Below are 12,910 nucleotides of genomic sequence, written 5' to 3'. Positions count from 1 at the left end.
TTGAGGCTACCATGGCAACTCAAGAGCAAGCACATCATGTAGATGCCTTCATAAGTGAGGGGACAGAAAAAGGAGAGCCCAAAGTACTATGGAAAGAGGGGGTGTAGACAAAAAGGGAAAGAAACAGAGCAAGCAGGGAGAAATCAGGCGAGAAAACCAAACAGGCAGAGATGGGGCGGGAAGGCGAGCCAGCCAGGCAAGCGGAGATGGGGCGGGAAGGCGAGCCAGCCAGGCAAGCGGAGATGGGGCGGGAAGGCGAGCCAGCCAGGCAAGCGGAGATGGGGCGGGAAGGCGAGCCAGCCAGGCAAGCGGAGATGGGGCGGGAAGGCGAGCCAGCCAGGCAAGCGGAGATGGGGCGGGAAGGCGAGCCAGCCAGGCAAGCGGAGATGGGGCGGGAAGGCGAGCCAGCCAGGCAAGCGGAGATGGGGCGGGAAGGCGAGCCAGCCAGGCAAGCGGAGATGGGGCGGGAAGGCGAGCCAGCCAGGCAAGCGGAGATGGGGCGGGAAGGCGAGCCAGCCAGGCAAGCGGAGATGGGGCGGGAAGGCGAGCCAGCCAGGCAAGCGGAGATGGGGCGGGAAGGCGAGCCAGCCAGGCAAGCGGAGATGGGGCGGGAAGGCGAGCCAGCCAGGCAAGCGGAGATGGGGCGGGAAGGCGAGCCAGCCAGGCAAGCGGAGATGGGGCGGGAAGGCGAGCCAGCCAGGCAAGCGGAGATGGGGCGGGAAGGCGAGCCAGCCAGGCAAGCGGAGATGGGGCGGGAAGGCGAGCCAGCCAGGCAAGCGGAGATGGGGCGGGAAGGCGAGCCAGCCAGGCAAGCGGAGATGGGGCGGGAAGGCGAGCCAGCCAGGCAAGCGGAGATGGGGCGGGAAGGCGAGCCAGCCAGGCAAGCGGAGATGGGGCGGGAAGGCGAGCCAGCCAGGCAAGCGGAGATGGGGCGGGAAGGCGAGCCAGCCAGGCAAGCGGAGATGGGGCGGGAAGGCGAGCCAGCCAGGCAAGCGGAGATGGGGCGGGAAGGCGAGCCAGCCAGGCAAGCGGAGATGGGGCGGGAAGGCGAGCCAGCCAGGCAAGCGGAGATGGGGCGGGAAGGCGAGCCAGCCAGGCAAGCGGAGATGGGGCGGGAAGGCGAGCCAGGGAAGCAGAGATGGGGCGGGAAGGCGAGCCAGCCAGGCAAGCGGAGATGGGGCGGGAAGGCGAGCCAGGCAACCAGAGATGGGGCGGGAAGGCGAGCCAGGCAACCAGAGATGGGGCGGGAAGGCGAGCCAGGCAACCAGAGATGGGGCGGGAAGGCGAGCCAGGCAACCAGAGATGGGGCGGGAAGGCGAGCCAGGCAACCAGAGATGGGGCGGGAAGGCGAGCCAGGCAACCAGAGATGGGGCGGGAAGGCGAGCCAGGCAACCAGAGATGGGGCGGGAAGGCGAGCCAGGCAACCAGAGATGGGGCGGGAAGGCGAGCCAGGCAACCAGAGATGGGGCGGGAAGGCGAGCCAGCCAGCCAGAAAGAAACCCAGAGAGAAAGATTAGACAAGCAAGCCAGACAAAGAGCAATCTGGTGAGAAAAGCAGCCAGAATTTGGGAGGGAGAACAAAAGACAGATTATCTTCGTATCAGAAACAAGTGTCAGTGGTGCCCTCCATAGTGCCACCACACAGCGTGGTGCCTGTGTATGTGTTTGCAGTGTTTGTACCCAGTCTAGATGAAAAACACCATCAGATGTGCTCTTTTCAATGTATTTATTGCATCTATCAGCTGCTGTGCGCCATTGCAAGAAATATCCTCCTTTGTGCACAGCTACAAATCGTGCAAAAGCTTTGCAACATTTCAAGCAGTTTCATGCCATAATTACGATGAAAAGTGTTTGCTGAATCAGGAGCACAATGCCAACTCTGCAGTGAAGACCGACACAGGGGCAAAGCGAGATATGCCTGCGCAAAAACGTGGGGTAGTCCTCCTACATTCACAAAATTCAGGATGGGGCATCTGTTGTGTATCTAGATAGACACACAGGACTGAGTTTCCAGCTATTACAGCTGATATATGGAGCAGTATAAAGTAAGTGAACCCCAGGGAGAGGTGATAGTGGAGCTGTCACTACCACTGTGCTGGATACACTGGGGGAGCCGGACCCTGCGTCCCACGATGGCCCCAGTCCAACAATACAAGCTGCAAATATACAGCAACACCACAAACTGCGTCGGCGGAGCTGACACTTCACGGGTGAGAATCACAGAGATGCAGATTTCCAGCATATTCTGACACATTATTACACTACACTTCTCACAGGAGGTGTCAAAAACTGGAATTATGCTACAGATGTAGCAGAGTCGGTCTTAGGACTGCAAGTAGGGCATTTATTTATTTATTGTTTTTTTAAAACACAAAACGCTCTTCCCATAGTCTGACAGATTCAGCTTTAGTATATCTGCAGATGTGAGCTGAAAATAATGTGAATTAAAGGGAAACTCCAAAAAAAGATGGCTGTATGGTAATGCATGGCAAAGAAACCAACTTTTGCAGTAACACTGGCACGGTGCCCCCTAGAGGACAATGGTAAACTCTGCAGCAGGGATAAAAATAAATAAATAAATAAGTGCCCAACTACGGACAAGTGCATATTGCACAATGTGAACTTAGTACGATCGTTACCGTTCCAGACTTCGGGGAGTATAGGAGGAGCGCCACTGGCACCCGGCACAGAGATGGTATACTGGAATATGCAGGATGATGAAAAAAAGCCAGACTGGAGCTCCACAGCGCCCCCTGCAGTGCCACACAGTGCAGCGAGGGTTACACAGTCCGGCAACTCTCTAATTAATATGCTTTTTTTTTTTCAGTTCAAAATCTCTGCCGGCCGTCACTGAATGGAGATATTCTTAGAGCCCGTTAATGGACTCTGATGTATAGACTAGACAGGGCCCAGAGACACCCCGCACAGTGAGATCAGTCACCAGTAAGGCGGGATACCTTTACTAACTGGATATTGTATTTAAATAAAATTGGAGGGTGTATAACAGCACTAAGAGAACCCCAAAGATACAGCATACGCAGAGACCATTATGGTTATGTGAAAAAGGAACATACAAAAGGTTTAAGGTTACTGTTGTTTCAATAAACTTTACATAAATCAATATTTCTGGTGAATATAGGAAACTTTGTAATATATCTTACCAACAAAATCTGCATCTTTCTCCACTTAAGAGCCACTTTTATCTCCTGAACTCATCATTCACTCTGAAAACCTACTGCAGTTTCCAAGTGTTTTATTTTACCCCAGAGCTGGATTCACCGCCCCACTGCTCAGTAATATTGTATAATGTCATCCATGCTGTTTGAAATACAAAGCATGTACTATGTAGAAACAGGAAAATAGCCACTCATGTCTGTGTGTGCTGTGTATCGGATACATCATAGCAGCTAGTTTCCCCCACTAGCTCAGAGACAACTGAAATCAGAGACAACTGAAATCATAGCAGCTTGTCTCCCCCCACTAGCTCAGAGACAACTGAAACCATCATAGCAGCTTGTCTTCTGGCACTAGCTCAGAGACAACTGAAACCATCATAGCAGCTTGTCTCCCCCCACTAGCTCAGAGACAGCTGAAACCATCATAGCAGCTTGTCTCTCCCACTAGCTCAGAGACAACTGAAACCATCATAGCAGCTTGTCTCTCCCACTAGCTCAGAGACAACTGAAACCATCATAGCAGCTTGTCTCCCCCACTAGCTCAGAGACAACTGAAACCATCATAGCAGCTTGTCTCCCCCACTAGCTCAGAGACAACTGAAACCATCATAGCAGCTTGTCTCCCCCACTAGCTCAGAGACAACTGAAACCATCATAGCAGCTTGTCTCTCCCACTAGCTCAGAGACAACTGAAACCATCATAGCAGCTAGTCTCCCCCCACTAGCTCAGAGACAACTGAAACCATCATAACAGCTTGTCTCCCCCCACTAGCTCAGAGACAACTGAAACCATCATAGCAGCTTGTCTTTCCCACTATCTCAGAGACAACTGAAACCATCATAGCAGCTTGTCTCCCCCCACTAGCTCAGAGACAACTGAATCATAACAGCTTGTCTTCCCGCACTAACTCAGAGACAACAGAAACCATCATAACAGCTTGTCTCCCCCCACTAGCTCAGAGACAACTGAAACCATCATAACAGCTTGTCTCCCCCCACTAGCTCAGAGACAACTGAAACCATCATAACAGCTTGTCTCTCCCCACTAGCTCAGAGACAACTGAAACCATCATAGCAGCTTGTCTTCCGGCACTAGCTCAGAGACAACTGAAACCATCATAACAGCTTGTCTCCCCCCACTAGCTCAGAGACAACTGAAACCATCATAGCAGCTTGTCTCCCCCCACTAGCTCAGAGACAACTGAATCATAGCAGCTTGTCTCTCCCACTAGCTCAGAGACAACTGAAACCATCATAACAGCTTGTCTCCCCCCACTAGCTCAGAGACAACTGAAACCATCATAACAGCTTGTCTCCCCCCACTAGCTCAGAGACAACTGAAACCATCATAACAGCTTGTCTCTCCCCACTAGCTCAGAGACAACTGAAACCATCATAGCAGCTTGTCTTCCGGCACTAGCTCAGAGACAACTGAAACCATCATAACAGCTTGTCTCTCCCCACTAGCTCAGAGACAACTGAAACCATCATAGCAGCTTGTCTTCCGGCACTAGCTCAGAGACAACTGAAACCATCATAACAGCTTGTCTCCCCCCACTAGCTCAGAGACAACTGAAACCATCATAACAGCTTGTCTCCCCCCCACTAGCTCAGAGACAACTGAAACCATCATAGCAGCTTGTCTCCCCCCACTAGCTCAGAGACAACTGAATCATAACAGCTTGTCTACCCGCACTAACTCAGACAACAGAAACCATCATAGCAGCTTGTCTTCCGGCACTAGCTCAGAGACAACTGAAACCATCATAGCAGCTTGTCTCCCCCCACTAGCTCAGAGACAACTGAAACCATCATAACAGCTTGTCTCCCCCCACTAGCTCAGAGACAACTGAAACCATCATAACAGCTTGTCTCCCCCCACTAGCTCAGAGACAACTGAAACCATCATAACAGCTTGTCTCTCCCCACTAGCTCAGAGACAACTGAAACCATCATAGCAGCTTGTCTCCCCCCACTAGCTCAGAGACAACTGAAACCATCATAACAGCTTGTCTCTCCCCACTAGCTCAGAGACAACTGAAACCATCATAGCAGCTTGTCTTCCGGCACTAGCTCAGAGACAACTGAAACCATCATAACAGCTTGTCTCCCCCCACTAGCTCAGAGACAACTGAAACCATCATAACAGCTTGTCTCCCCCCCACTAGCTCAGAGACAACTGAAACCATCATAGCAGCTTGTCTCCCCCCACTAGCTCAGAGACAACTGAATCATAACAGCTTGTCTACCCGCACTAACTCAGACAACAGAAACCATCATAGCAGCTTGTCTTCCGGCACTAGCTCAGAGACAACTGAAACCATCATAGCAGCTTGTCTCCCCGCACTAGCTCAGAGACAACAGAAACCATCATAGCAGCCTGTCTCACCCACTAGCGCAGAGGCGAGTGAAGGCAGAGGCGAGTGAAGGCAGAGGCGAGTGAAGGCAGAGGCGAGTGAAGGCAGAGGCGAGTGAAGGCACAGGCGAGTGAAGGCACAGGCGAGTGAAGGCACAGGCGAGTGAAGGCACAGGCGAGTGAAGGCACAGGCGAGTGAAGGCACAGGCGAGTGAAGGCACAGGCGAGTGAAGGCACAGGCGAGTGAAGGCACAGGCGAGTGAAAACATCATAGCAGCTTGTCTGCCCTCCCTCTAGCTCCCAGGTAACTGAAATCAGAGACAACTGAAATCATAGCAGCTTGTCTCCCCCCACTAGCTCACAGACAACTGAAATCATAGCAGCTTGTCTCCCCCCACTAGCTCACAGACAATTGAAATCAGAGACAACTGAATTCAGACAACTGAAACCATAATAGCCGTTTGTTTCCCCCTACTAGCTCAGAGACCATTGAAATCAGAGAGAGCTTGCAGAGGAGAGGACAGGTGAAAAAAGCAAGATACAAATCATATAATGAATCACCGACAAAGGAAAGAGAAGAAGTTTAATAAAAAATAACTTTTATTAATTAATTGATAAAATATAAAAGCATAGACAAGGATGTCTTCAGGAAAAACAAACCCCATTGATGGGTCAAAAATATGTAACTCACAAAGTCATGTTTGGGAACACCATAATTTCGCATAGCAATAATAATAACCATGAAGATATACCAATATTCCTGCAGCTATAAATATATATGTAATATAACACAAAAGTGTTGTAAAAATACAAGACTCAGCTAAGTCAGTTGTAACAAAGTAGCGATCAGTATACCTACGGAATCTTACATAAATGTAAATGATGTCCCGCACCCTCTCCGACGCACGTTTCGCTCTGTACAGCGCTTTGACTCCTGAATAAAGCGCTGTACAGCGCGAAACGTGCGTCGGAGAGGGTGCGGGACATCATTTACATTTATGTAAGATTCCGTAGGTATACTGATCGCTACTTTATTACAACTGACTTAGCTGAGTCTTGTATTTTTACAACACTTTTGTGTTATATTACATATATATTTATAGCTGCAGGAATATTGGTATATCTTCATGGTTATTATTATTGTTATGCGAAATTATGGTGTTCCCAAACATGACTGTGAGTTACATATTTTTGACCCATCAATGGGGTTTGTTTTTCCTGAAGACATCCTTGTCTATGCTTTTATATTTTATCAATTAATTAATAAAAGTTATTTTTTATTAAACTTCTTCTCTTTCCTTTGTCGGTGATTCATATTTTCCTTATGGATGTTTTCTCATACATTTATATATTTTTGGTGGTGATGAAATCGTATAATGGACAAAAATGGTGTTATTCCTCATGTATACAGACAGGAGAGAATATTATGAAGAGTCACCTGAATTTACAGGGGCGCTTTATAACCGCTATAGACCCAATACAGGTGAACATCCCTCCAGCGCTCCAGATTGGTACAATCTAAGGCTATATTCAGACGTTACCTTTTGCGGCTGTATTTCTGCAGCACATCCTGCTCTCTCGGCGGTAAAAATGCTGCTTCCAAAAAGCAGGTTTTGGTTTGTCATTTGTCTACAGTCCATGTTTAAATAAAGTTAGTTTCATTCATTACAAAGGCAGCAAAAAGCGCTGAAAGAATTGTCACGCTGCTTTCAATAATGCAGCAGTTTTCTATTTCAGTCACGAAAAAACGTCTCTGTGCATGAGATTTCTGGAATCTCAGTTTTTGCTGGAACTGTAAAAAGCAGCTTTTACTTTAGATAAAACTCATGGAAAAAAAAAACGCAGCAAAAACGCAACGTCTGAACATCGCCTATCACTGGAGGTAATATGTAAACTATACACTATAAGGGAGATATCTGTGTTGCCTACAATTTCCTTAAGGCTATGTGCAGAAGCTGCAGATTTGGTGCAGAAATTTTCTGCATCAAATCTGCACCTACTGGCAGAAAAAAAAACACATGTGGTTTTGGTGAGGGTTTTTTTTTTCCGTGCGTTTTTTTTAGGGAAGTTAATGGCTGGAAGGGCTAAAAAAAAAAAAAAGAAGAAAACGCCCCATTAATTGACATAATGAAGATTTTTTTTTCTACATCAAAATCTGCAAGGTAAAAAAACCGCAACATTGGCACAGCACATCAGAAATGTCAGATTTTGCTGGCTTCAGCAGAGGTGTGCCGATTTTGGGGAAAAAAAAGCATCAAAAAACAAGTAAAAAAAACTGCAGCATGTGCACAAGGCCTTACACACAAGTATTTCAGCTCATACGTGTTTTTTTTTTTTTTAAAACCCAGAATGGATTAAAATAATAAAAGGCGGCATACGCTGTGGAATTAATAACGCTATACAAAATTAGTAAAAAATTAAATACTCTCCTTACTGATTCCTCCTTGCATCCCTTTACAGTGCCTTGTGATCCCCTGCCATTGTTTACACTTCCTGCTGCATGTGACCGCTGCAGCCAATCACTAGCCGCAGTCACAGAAGTGACTCTCTACAGTCAGTGATTTGTCGCAGCGGTCAGATGCCCATGATGAACGTCGGAACAGACATGGTGGGTAATCACTAAGGTAAGTATGGCTTCTCTTATTATTTCAACCCAGGGGAAAACTTTTCTACTCGCAAAGACTGACAAACCAATCTGGCTGTCAGTGGTAAGGAGTCTGCAGCTATAAGACTTCTCACCACTGACAGCCAGATTGGTTTGTCAGTCTCCGCAAGGAGAAAAGTTTTCCCCTGAGACTCCAGTACAGCTTCTCATTCAGCCAGATCAGATCTCATACTTTGCACTGACGAGGGACAATCATCCCGAAACACTGTGTCTGCAAATTGATGTTCTGATCTGGCATAAATCCTAGATCATATGAAAAGGCTCGTTGCAGAGTCACTTTTGACTTTTAGGATTGCTACTTCCAATAGGTGGCGCTAGAGTTTGTCTCCTTCCTTCCTGAAGAAACAATTTCAATATTTCAACCCATTCAGTTTTGTTTTAAACGATACTTTGACAATAATCTTCAGGACATAGTTTGATTCACTGACATCAAACAGAGATACTTAGAAATCAAAAAGTACCGGTACATAAGGTGTTCTCCATCTTTGTAGCTTAGAGGCACATCCAAAGTTTTGGGAATTACCATGAATATGTCCCATGCAGGTAATGTCCACATCTGCAGATCACCATCATATAGACGTACCCCACAAAGACAGACGATAATCTCAGTGGGCGCAGCAACTGGAGAGTCATTTTAAGGAAGAATAGTGCCTAAAATACAACATACCCTCCCATAGGACAAGGACCCGGCCATGTAGGTGAAGAATCTGCCACGGCACCCAACAGTGTAGACTCTTAAGGTGATGCCTGATACCCACTGTACCCCTCTCTACGCCCCTCAGTGAGGTGCTCATTAGCCCCTTGACTATCCTCCCATTGTACTGCCCTCACCGCACATCCTATCCAGATAAGACAATGGACGGCACCCTGCTTGGAGCTGGGATACTGTAACTGCCCATGTGCCAAGGCTGCAGGGGACATCATTGTATGTACAGCCCCATGGTGAGCAACGGAGTACAGTCATTACATATACATTACTAAAGTGAGGCAAGGAGCCCCATACTATATATACTGCTCTATAGAGCACCATCATTATACAGGGCTATAGTGATATATGCAGCAGCATTTTATATATATATATATATATTAGTCCTATAATGAGACCAGGAGCATCATGCTGTATGTACTGCTCTACAGTGATATACAGAGAAAAGGCAATACATAGTCATGTAATGGGATAAGGAGCAGTATATTTTTTATATACCGTACACACTCACTGTCCTATAGTGATTAGTAATTAGCGAGCACTACCATGCTCGGGTGTGCAGGACTTGTAACTAATAGTGCTGAGCAATCACTACCATATTCTGTGCTCCTAACGAACACTCAGACGGACGCGACTCGTGTACCGAGTATAATGGAAGTCAATGGAGAACTCAAGCATTTTTCTGGAAGAGTTCCCTATTGAGTTCCATTATATTCGGTACATGAGTCGAGTCCATCCGAGCATCCGACTGCTCATTACGAGTATCGAGTACCAGAGCATGGTAGTGCTCGCTCATCACTAACAGTAATATATGAAGCACAGTCACTACTATATACTACTATAGTGAGATATAGAGCGTGACCATCACATATACCGCTCTATGGTGGCATTTGGAGCTTCAAAATTACATATATAGCCCTATAGGGAGATACGCAGCATGATAACCATCCATACACAACCCTATAGGAAGGCATAGAGCACCATTATACTTTATACTGCACTACAGTGACAAATGGAGCACAATTATTACATATATACCACTATAGAGAATATATGGAACTTACAATCTCATATAGAGTATATAAATCTCTAAAAAGCATATCTTACAATAGTGAAATATATATATATATTTATATATAAAATGCAGTAGCCGTACAATTATATACTGAAGTGAGAGAATATATATATATATATATATATATATATATATATATATATATATATATAGTCACCGTACCTATATAGTGGTGAATGGAGGGCATGTGTATATGTCTATTGCAGCCGCCGTACCGCTATATACTGTAGTTATGTATGGAGAGTATATACTGTTCATATAATATAAATAATGCAGTCGCCGTATCTCTATATATTATAGTGATGAATGGAGGGCATGTGTATATATCTATTGCAGTCGCTGTACCACTATATATTGTAGTGATGTATGGAGAGTATATACTGTGTATATATAATGCAGTCACCATACCTCTATATCCTATAGTGATGAATGAAGGCTATGTGAGTATATATCTATTGCAGTCACTGTACCGCTATATACTGTAGTGATGTATGGAGAGTATATACTGTGTATATATAATGCAGTCGCCGTACCTCTATATCCTATAGTGATGAATGGATGGTATGTGTGTATATATCTATTGCAGTCGCCGTACCGCTATATACTGTAGTGATGTATGGAGCGTATATATATATATATATATATATATATATATATATATATAATGCGGTCGCCGTACCTCTATGTACTATAGTGATGAATGGATGGTATGTGTGTATATATCTATTGCAGTCGGTGTACCGCTATATACTGTAGTGATGTATGGAGAGTATATACTGTGTATATATAATGCAGTCGCCGTACCTCTATGTACTATAGTGATGAATGGACGGTATGTGTGTATATATCTATTGCAGTCGCCGTATCTCTATATCCTATAGTGATGAATGGACGGTATGTGTATATATCTATTGCAGTCGCCGTACCGCTATATCCTATAGTGATGAATGGACGGTATGTGTGTATATATCTATTGCAGTCGCCGTATCTCTATATCCTATAGTGATGAATGGACAGTATGTGTGTATATATCTATTGCAGTCGCCGTATCTCTATATCCTATAGTGATGAATGGACGGTATGTGTGTATATATCTACTGCAGTCGCCGTACCTCTATATACTATAGTGATGAATGGACGGTATGTGTGTATATATCTATTGCAGTCGCCGTACCTCTATATCCTATAGTGATGAATGGATGGTATGTGTGTATATATCTATTGCAGTCGCCGTATCTCTATATCCTATAGTGATGAATGGACGGTATGTGTGTATATATCTACTGCAGTCGCCGTACCTCTATATCCTATAGTGATGAATGGATGGTATGTGTGTATATATCTATTGCAGTCGCCGTATCTCTATATCCTATAGTGATGAATGGACGGTATGTGTGTATATATCTATTGCAGTCGCCGTACCTCTATATCCTATAGTGATGAATGGACAGTATGTGTGTATATATCTATTGCAGTCGCCGTATCTCTATATCCTATAGTGATGAATGGACGGTATGTGTGTATATATCTACTGCAGTCGCCGTACCTCTATATACTATAGTGATGAATGGACGGTATGTGTGTATATATCTATTGCAGTCACCGTACCTCTATATCCTATAGTGATGAATGGACGGTATGTGTGTATATATCTATTGCAGTCGCCGTACCTCGATATCCTATAGTGATGAATGGACGGTATGTGTGTATATATCTATTGCAGTCGCCGTACCTCTATGTACTATAGTGGTGAATGGACGGTATGTGTGTATATATCTATTGCAGTCGCCGTACCTCGATATCCTATAGTGATGAATGGACGGTATGTGTGTATATATCTATTGCAGTCGCCGTACCTCGATATCCTATAGTGATGAATGGACGGTATGTGTGTATATATCTATTGCAGTCGCCATACCGCTATATCCTATAGTGATGAATGGACGGTATGTGTGTATATATCTATTGCAGTCGCCGTACCACTATATACTGTAGTGATGAATGGACGGTATGTGTGTATATATCTATTGCAGTCGCCGTACCTCTATATCCTATAGTGATGAATAGACGGTATGTGTGTATATATCTATTGCAGTCGCCGTACCGCTATATACTGTAGTGATGTATGGCGGCTGTACACATATATACTACCATCATGTATACACTCCTCTAGTGATACAGACATTGCACACACTGCCCTATGGTAGCATACAGGACACTAGGGCTCAGCTCCCCGCCTCCCTCTCGTACTTTGCACAGTTTGGGGGACTCACCTCCCTGTACCCGGGATCTGTCGGGTTGAAGTCGCTGCTTCTGGGTCTCAGGGACAATTCCAAGTGCGGGATATTGTGCAGCCAGTAGACCCACCAGGGAGTAATGTATTCCACGCGTGCAGCCGCCATGCCCCCGGCTTATCTTCCCAGGACTGGAGTTCACATTCCCGGCACTGCCGGACACTGAGCGAGTGAGGAGAGCGAGAGGCGGGGGCGCGCAGCGCGTACACTCAGGAGGCGGCGTGCCCGCGCAGCGCGTTCCATAATCTAGAGGCGGAGGTTGCGTGCCCGCGCAGCGCGTTCCATTTGCTAGGAGCAGAGGGGGCGATTGGGAAGTGTCCGCCAGTTTTGGTGTGATACAATGTAAATATCATGAATATAGGACTTATTTGTATAATATTGCGAGTGCAGGATCATGGAGACATAGGAGGGGTCATAGAGGGCAGGCACCACATCAAAACGTCATGTCATATCCTTACAAAGGACCCATCACCGGTGGAAAGTGGCCAGTTTTCGCTCTAATTTTAGGCTATGTTCACACGTTGCGGTTTTTTTTTACTCTGCTTTTTACAGTACCAGCTAAAGCTATGAGATTCCAGAAATCTCAGGCACATTATTGCTTTTTGCTTTTGCTGACTGAATTGGAAAACTGCTGTTTT

At 45.8% G+C, this 12,910-nt stretch overlaps 1 protein-coding gene across 1 annotated transcript in view; it reads right to left on the bottom strand.

Moving 5' to 3' along the window:
- TTYH2 (tweety family member 2) overlaps positions 1 to 12,473 on the bottom strand; it is a 116,444-nt gene extending 103,971 nt beyond the window's left edge. The window contains exon 1 of the mRNA XM_075350685.1: positions 12,252 to 12,473. Coding sequence (XP_075206800.1) covers positions 12,252 to 12,380 — 129 coding nt within the window. The 5' untranslated portion in view covers positions 12,381 to 12,473. The remainder of the gene's footprint in view (positions 1 to 12,251) is intronic.
- Between the last annotated feature and the right edge of the window lie 437 nt (positions 12,474 to 12,910).

This window comes from Anomaloglossus baeobatrachus, chromosome 5 (genome assembly GCF_048569485.1).
Source record: "Anomaloglossus baeobatrachus isolate aAnoBae1 chromosome 5, aAnoBae1.hap1, whole genome shotgun sequence".
NCBI classification, from domain to species: domain Eukaryota; kingdom Metazoa; phylum Chordata; class Amphibia; order Anura; family Aromobatidae; genus Anomaloglossus; species Anomaloglossus baeobatrachus.
Note: the sequence above shows the minus strand (reverse complement) of the source record. Positions and strands in the feature narration are given on the sequence as shown.